Here is an 8,188-nt window from a genome sequence, read left to right on the forward strand (position 1 = left end):
TCCTTAGTTAGTTTATTGAGCACCCAATCGAGAAATGTATACCAAATATTTTCCCTAAATGTTTATGACTTGTTTTCCTGATTTCCCCAATTAAATACTCCCTTTTCGTTGATCACTGGCATCCTAGTGAAGATGTAGCAGCCCTGCTTACTTACACACTGGACATTGAAAGATTTGATTTTCAACAAAGTAGTTTATCTGTACTATCACCAGGAAAGGAGTCCAAAAACCTTGGATTTTTGGAAGGTTAAAGATGGAATATTACTGAAGAAATTGTGATTAGTAGTTTAATAAATTACAATTTGCAGTGAATTCTCCCATGCTGTATCTGACAATGACCTTTATGCCAACTCTCCAAACTGCAGGCAAGACTTATAAAAACATATGGCGAAACACCATTTATTAGGAGAAATGTTTACTGGACTTAAAACCAGCAGCAACTATTTTTGCAAACATAAAATAGTAGCATACATTTCATTGATGAAGAAAATAGTTCACTGACATTACAAAAAGAGCTTTTTATTTTGTTGCAAAAGGGCAGAGATGCAATAGGTAAGTGATAAGAAAAATATACAATCAAACAGAACAGAAAAAAAGGTTCAGATTGAACACATGGTTACTCAAGACTGACAGGCAATACTTAAGGGGAGGTGTAGTAAGCCTACATTAGCACAACACATTTATTGAAAGAAGGAGATTTCACACACTTGATTCTTACCTTGTCTGGTCATAAGGTGTCTTACATTAAAAAGCAACACAGCTTGTTGTAGCATATTCATTTAGTTCTGGACAGTATACAACACCTTTGAGCTGTATCATAAGCAACATGGAACACCCCAAAAATAAAAGGCAAATTCTACAGTAAAAGTGTGACTGCTGGAAAATCTAACAGGAGCATTCCACTAGCCTTTGCATCTCACTTCAGTAAAACAAATATTTTTATTTTAAATCCACAATCTCAAAAAATACCAGTTATTACCCTAACCACAACTCGGTGATTTGAATCGGAAGGTTATTTGGTTAAAAAAGTTTCTGGAACCCCCTTTCTAGACTTAATGGCTAAGAAACTATATGGGCAAAATCTTTGTCTTTTTCCAGGTTATACGATTAAGCTAAATCTGTGTCCAGAAAAATGGCTGCTCAGATATGTACTAAGACCAAACCACCCTCTCCCCCAGTCTGCTCTCGCTTCATCCTTTCCTGGATTGACCTCTCTCTAAAATCTACAAGCTATAGAATTTGAGGCTTCTGTCCATTCCTGCAGAGGTCAGGAACTGAGCATTCTCTCCAAAGGCCACCCCAGTCACCAGTCCTGAGTGGTCTACAAATAGAAAAATACAAGAGCAGAGTTAAACATTATTAACTTGCAAAAAAAAAGGCAGTATGCGATATGCATTGCGGGTGAGCTGAAAAACTGGAAGTTTCGAGCTGAAAGATGGCCTTTTACACACTTACCAGAGAAGTTGAGGACTTCAGACCATTGCTTGCAAATGTATACCCTGATGTCAGATCCTCCCACAGCCAAATAGGTACCACTCTGGTCAAACACCAATGACTTCACCTGAAAGAGACAGAGGACAGCCATATTTGTCAATAAAGATGGGAACAAAATCTAGTCAGATTTAAATATGTACATTGGAAAAAGTTATGTTCAATTTTTTGATATATTTGTTTAAAGCAAATGAATTTGTCCTGACAAATTTTTACTTTGAACCTCTTAAAGTCAGTGGACTAGCAAACCAAATACAGGAAAGAGCAACTGACAACAGAATTATATGCTTGCAGACATTTATTTGTTTCACAAGTACAGCACAGAACATTACTTTCAGGCTTTTTGTGTGTCACGACAGCAATGAAGAGTCCATGTGAGATTATAAAGGCTGTAATAGAAAGGTAGAATTAATAATTGCACGCCCTCACCTCGTAATTGTTGTCAAGAGCAATGGTCTTGAAGTTCTTCAGTTTCCTAAGATCCCACAGCTTGAGAGAGCTATCCTGGGCACCTGCAGAACAGCACAAGACAAGGGGGTCAGAAATTTTATTTTACTTGGATTTCCCCCCCAATTGTACTTGGCCAATTACCCCACTCTTCCGAGCCATCCCGGTCACTGCTCCACCTCCTCTGCCGATCCGGGGAGGGCATGCCTCCCCTGATACATGTGGAGTTGCCCACTGCTTCTTTTCACCTGACAGTGAGGAGTTTTGCCAGGGGGATGTAGTGTGTGGGAGGATCACGCTATTCCCCCAGTTCCCCCTGACCCCCGAACAGGTGGCCTGACCGACCAGAGGTGGCCGTAGTGCAGCAACTAGGACACGTACCCACATCCGGCTTCCCACCAGCAGACACGGCCAATTGTGTCTGTAGGGACACCCAACCAAGCCAGAGGTAACACAGGGATTCGAACCAGCAATCCCTGTTTTGGTAGGCAACGGAATAGACCACTACGCTACCTGGATGCCTGGGGTCAGGAATTTTACAGTCAAACACATCCTTTCTTTACAATTTTATTTCAGAAAATAGGATGTTGAGATTAGCAATTGTTGTTGATATCCTAAGTCCCTACAGAATTTATAGACTACAGTGAGAGGGAGGGGGGGAGATTAGCTTTAAAACATTAGTTTTCACCTGTGGCCAGGTAGTATCCATTCTCAGAGAAAGCAATGGAGGTGACAGGACCAGAGTGGCCAGGGAAGTTAGCCACATTGGTACGTTCCTTTAGATCCCAAATCTTGATTTGGGAGTCAGCCGTCCCAGTGCCAAAAATAAGTCCATCAGGATGAAACTGAGCACAGGTCAGAGCTGTGGAGACAAAAATCAATGTTACAGCTTGGAGTAGTTATCAGATTGCCAAAGGCTTGAATTCCCACACATAGGTGACATACTTACCACAGCCTGCGCTCTCATCAGTGACTTTGGTGAGGACTTTACCAGTCTGGATATCAGAGAAGGCCCAGTACTGCACAAAGAATCAAATCATTGTCATTTACCTTGAGCGTGATCAGTTTATCGAATTGATCAGTGGTAGATCAGTGTTTATGGCACTTTTATTTATTTTACTAACTCAGTGTTAAACTTGTCTGTACTTTTGTAAAATTTGTCTGTACTTTTTTTTAAGACCTGACCATAGTTTTGTTTTTGTTTTCTTTTGTGATGGGGGGGGGGGTTATTGTGTGAAGCACTTTGTGTTACATTTGTTTGTATGAAAAGTGCTATACAAACAAAGTCTGATTGATTGATTGATCTTGAACAGAGTAGAAACAAACTGAGTATTTTTGTCCAAACGTATATTGTGTATTACCTGGTCCTCGGAGGAGCTGAGCAGGTAGTCTCCAGTGGCATGGAGGGAGAGTCCAGTAACACCTGCCTCGTGGGCACGCACCACTTGGATACAGTTGCCACCAGTAATGGACCAAACACGTATAGTGCTATCTGGAGATGCAGAGAACACCACAGACTGGACAGGAAAAGAGAAGAGAAAAAAAAGAGTGTAAAGGGTGATTAAGAGTCAAGGGGCAAGCAAAGATATGAACAGCAAAGAATCATAACTGGCATGTATCAAGACCAATTCCTTCCCATTTATAATTTTAAATTCCATGGTAAATACATTTTGATCAAACAATAAGGTTGTCTGAAGTCACTGAGTAAGTGGATCCAGGATGTAGGATGTTACCTGGGATGGATGGTAGATGACTGATGTGACCTTCTTGGTATGTCCCTTGAGAGTAGCCACAATCTGCTCTTCGTTCTTGTCGAATACCACAACATTCTTATCAGCCCCACCTGGGAGAGCACAAGGAGCAATGTCAGATAAGCTATAAAGAAATCTTTATTATTCCATGTCTTTTACATAAGCAAAAAGATTGGCTGACAAAAGGTAGGCAAAGAATGGACAGATGTACCAGTGAGAACTCTGTTGGTGTCTGAGGGACACAGATCCAGAGACAGGATTCCAGGGACACTGGCACTATGGAGCCCCTGAGAAAGCATGGAGAAAATAAATTGAATCCCTATATACTGAATGGCTTTAAGATTGAGCCATACAGCAGCTCATCTCAACTCAAGCTAAGTAGTTACATAGCTATCAAAGAGCAGCACTTACAGCATGGGAGGCCACTTGGCGATATTTGCTAAGATCCTCAGCTCTAACCAGCTCTTCTGGCACAGTTTTGCCTCTCTAGAGCAAACAAAATAAAAGACATAGAGTTAAGATTAAAAAAGTAAAAGTATTACAACATTTTCACAATGTAAATGTGCAGTGAAGGAAGTGCGATTGCTTTGACATGTAATTATTATGACAAATATGTATATCGTAGAGCTAACTTGAAAGGTCTTAGCAAGCATACCTTCTTTCTCTCCGTAGTGAGGACAGTGGCTTTGTCTTGGAGCTGTCAGAGGAAAAAGCAGATAAGAAAAGTAACATCATGGAGCAGGTACACATCTCAGACCTCTTAAGAGAAAGTCCACATTCTAAGATCACAGCGTGGAGTAGAAAGCATGCATACCTTCTGGATGATCTCTGGGGTCATTCCCACTTGTTCACTTATCTCCATAAGCTCTCCACCAGCACCCTGGGAGAGAAGGGTAGAATGTGAGGAGAAATGATAGGACACTGTATGCATACTAATCAGTCTGTTATGGGCAGGAACAAAACAATAACTCACGGCTGCAGTTGGCTGAGAGGCAGGGACAGCCTGTGGAGCAACCAATCCAGCTTGAGGTTTAAGTGTGGCAAGAGCTGTAAAACAGGAAAGCTAATGTGAGAACCAACTTTTACCAATAACAAAATGAGAGATATGTAAAATTAAGGGCTATATTTTAACAATCTAAGCACACAGCGCAAGTACATTTAGGCCGTGTCCAAACCCATTTTTGCTAGTTTAACGGCGGATAATCTCAGCCCAACGTAAGGCACATGTTTCAAAGGGATACTTAAGTCTCTTAATTAATTATAGGTATGTTTTGGGCGTAACGTGAAATAAACTTAAGTCTCTTAATTAACCATACGTATGTTTTGGGCGTAACATGAAATAAACCAATCAGTGTCATCTCCCATTCCCTTTAAAAGCCAGGTGTACTTGCACCTTGGAGAATTGCTATTATAATAGCAGATTTTTTTTAAATATCCCACGTTGTGCATCTGCCTTTGTAGGTGCATATTACTGTCTTAATAATGCACCCTTAAAATAACAGTAAAATACTGCACCATTGACTTAAGACCAGGTTTTTGCTGGTCAATTGCACGATTGCTTTCCGCTGCCTCAAGATAATATGCCAAAAATGCGCCTGACCACACCTCATTTTAAGACCAACACGCCCATGGGTGCTCAGATGGGCGCAAGTGCATTTGCTATTTAAACAACATGGGCACTGGATGGGAAAATGACAACTGCATTGGTCTGAAACTAGCAAAGACACTTGCGTTGCACTTGGCACCACTTTGCACCAGGTGTAAGATAGAGCCCAAAGTAGTAATCAAATCAAAATCTGCATCTTGACATCAGCCTACCCTCTCTTGCCGCAGTGACCTCTTTGGTGAGTCGAGCAATAACTCTGCAAGCGGCATCGTGTTGATACAGAGCATGAGAAAGCTCCTGGCGGGTGGTCTGCAGCTGCTGCCTCAGAGTGAAACTATGAAGCATCACTGCATCCTGGGAGATAAAATGGGAGGAGAGAAAAATGGAGACTGACATTGGTTCAACCGGTAAAAATGTGAATTATAGTACAGGAATTACATGAGAATTTAACTACTTACCCACTCATCTTGAAGGGATTTGAGAATGGCAGGGATGCTTGTTGCTGAGGGTGCCTTTGGTCGAATAGGATGAGACACTAATGTTCATAAAAAATAATGTTAGATGATAGTGCCACTGAGCTTTCAACAATACGTGCACGTTATGTTGTCGCAATGTCCATTAGTTGCAGCATCTTCAGATGGGATAACAGCCCAAGTCACACACTAAGCTCATATCAGCTGCTTACCTTTGATGTCTATAAGCTGTTCCTCAGAGAGTGGTTGCCCATTCATTGGGTCCGTTCCATTTTCAGCGATGTATTTCTCGATCAACCTGCGCTCAAACACCTGGTTTGATACAGGGGAGACGCAAGGATGCTCCGGGACCTCGTTGGAAACTGGTAAATTGCAGCGAAAGCTTAACTCAATCAGCATTCAGCACAACTCTTACATTAAAATTCAATGCAGATTACACTCAATGAAAGTGCACACATGAAGGTGTTAAAAGAAGACAGACCGAAATAGGCTAAGATATAAAACATATACAACAACAAAAATCAAGCGAATATATCTTGCGTGAAAACTTGAGAATGAAATACACCGATATGAATCGAAATAAAACTTATCAAATCAAGAGAGCCCATATTTGAGCAACAGCGGATTAAGTGTTTATAAATAATCTTGGAATGGATCACCATTGTTAAAAGCACGATTTATGATTAAATGATGGTTTATGAATAAATTTAACAAAGACTCGATACAAATGATCTCCCAACTAGATTTCTTTGCAAGTAGGCACTGCATGGCCGCTAACGTTAGCCAAAGCGGCTAGGTAGTTAGCATTAACGCGGTTCCTTCCTAGGTGGCCGCATCATACCGAAATGCTTCCAACTTACTTGCACAAACCAAAGACATCTTCCAAGTGCACTTCTAACGTCAGCACAAAGAATTACTTTGACTTGACTCTGGCCTTCACGCCGATAATGAGCGCAACTACTAAGTATTTTATTTATGTTTTGCTCAAATTGTACATGGCACGCTGTCCTTTCATTGCCGCTACAAAATCCAAGTGCATGCTGGGACAACAACGCCAGCGCTGACTTCTTCGTTGACTTTTTTTTTTCACAATCCGGTGTTTCATGCCTCGCAGACACTTCAGCGCCCTGACACACTGGACACAATCAAGTACTTCATACATACGTATGTTCTTGTTAACTTTTATTAAGAGGTGAGAAATGCTTCACCATTTTGCCTTGTTGCAAAAATATGACCTCAGTCCAGCATCCTGACAATTAGTCATATTCAGTCATTAAGTCCACAACCACAAATGCATTGACTATTGAGATATTCTCTAGGAAACACTACACTGGAATTTATAAATGTACCAGCAAAACACCTCAAGTCCAACCCTTTGATTAATAACGTCATTATAAAACATTTAAAATAAAGGTCTCAGAATAGACATTGAAAACGATAATGTACTCGTTTTAATTATAAATTAAGAAATTAGTGTTAACATGCATGAATGACTATGTGCATAGCTATAGTACTATTGCTACCAATCACCTACTCCAATCAACCATTTATTCTCAGCCATATAGTTAGTAATTACTTGTCAAACTCATATTATATTTACACCACTTCCTCAGCAGCAGAAAGTTCTTCACATTAGTATTTATTTCTGTTAATACATTTCTTACTGATAAAATATTCTCAAGTGTGAGTACTCAATAGTTTCTATCAACTTATTACAAAATATATCTTACATAGACACACTTCTACTAACAATTTATTTGCAATTTTCTCACTGTATAAAAAGAACCATTACTCCTTAATTCCTTATACCATCCTTGCCTACTTATAAACTTATATTATGTAGTTCATGGGGGTAACACACCAAACACACCAAGTAAAGTTCATTGAATGTGTAAACCGAGTTGGATAATAAAAACTTTCAGAATCCTATTCTGATCATATTTGGATGCAGAAAGTTTGTTTTTTTTAAATCGCTGTATCCCTTGATGTATTTGTACTTGAGATTTTTCTTCACAACTGTCAACCCCACCTCCAATTTATCGTTTATGTAGCACTTACACATTAATGGAAAATATCACATTATGTACACACACACATACACGCATACTGCAAAAATACATCACAGTTTATATCCATCCTGACAGTCCTGAGGTAGGTAACAATAATGGTTTCACTGGGGTCAACTGTAGGAACAATGTCAGCTAGTGCATAAGTGGGATTTGTATAACTACAAGCCTATTACTTGACTTGTATCACAAAAATACTCTTTTCACTTGAGATACAAGATGCGAAACCGACATCAGATTGATTGAACCTAGGTTTGCAGATCAAAGGCACAATTATAGCTTTTCTCCATATCCTAATTTACCTGTCCCTTAAATTTCCATTTCTCTCTTTTAGCTCCATTCCTCTGACTCCAA

General features: G+C 39.9%; 1 protein-coding gene across 1 annotated transcript; it reads right to left on the reverse strand.

Annotated features, from left to right (window-relative positions):
• Positions 1-419: 419 nt before the first annotated feature.
• On the reverse strand, positions 420-6,782 carry prpf19 (pre-mRNA processing factor 19). Its single transcript, XM_056287404.1, has 16 exons — positions 6,629-6,782; positions 5,981-6,130; positions 5,754-5,830; positions 5,508-5,649; positions 4,663-4,736; positions 4,504-4,569; positions 4,345-4,386; positions 4,101-4,175; positions 3,901-3,976; positions 3,672-3,781; positions 3,300-3,455; positions 2,888-2,957; positions 2,627-2,800; positions 1,921-2,003; positions 1,456-1,561; positions 420-1,321 (listed from the first exon to the last, which is right to left on the reverse strand). The coding sequence occupies exons 1-16, from the start codon at positions 6,645-6,647 to the stop codon at positions 1,224-1,226; spliced, it is 1,518 nt and encodes a 505-aa protein (XP_056143379.1). The 5' UTR covers positions 6,648-6,782; the 3' UTR covers positions 420-1,223.
• Between the last annotated feature and the right edge of the window lie 1,406 nt (positions 6,783-8,188).

Source organism: Lampris incognitus, chromosome 1 (genome assembly GCF_029633865.1).
Source record: "Lampris incognitus isolate fLamInc1 chromosome 1, fLamInc1.hap2, whole genome shotgun sequence".
Classification (NCBI taxonomy): Eukaryota; Metazoa; Chordata; class Actinopteri; order Lampriformes; family Lampridae; genus Lampris; species Lampris incognitus.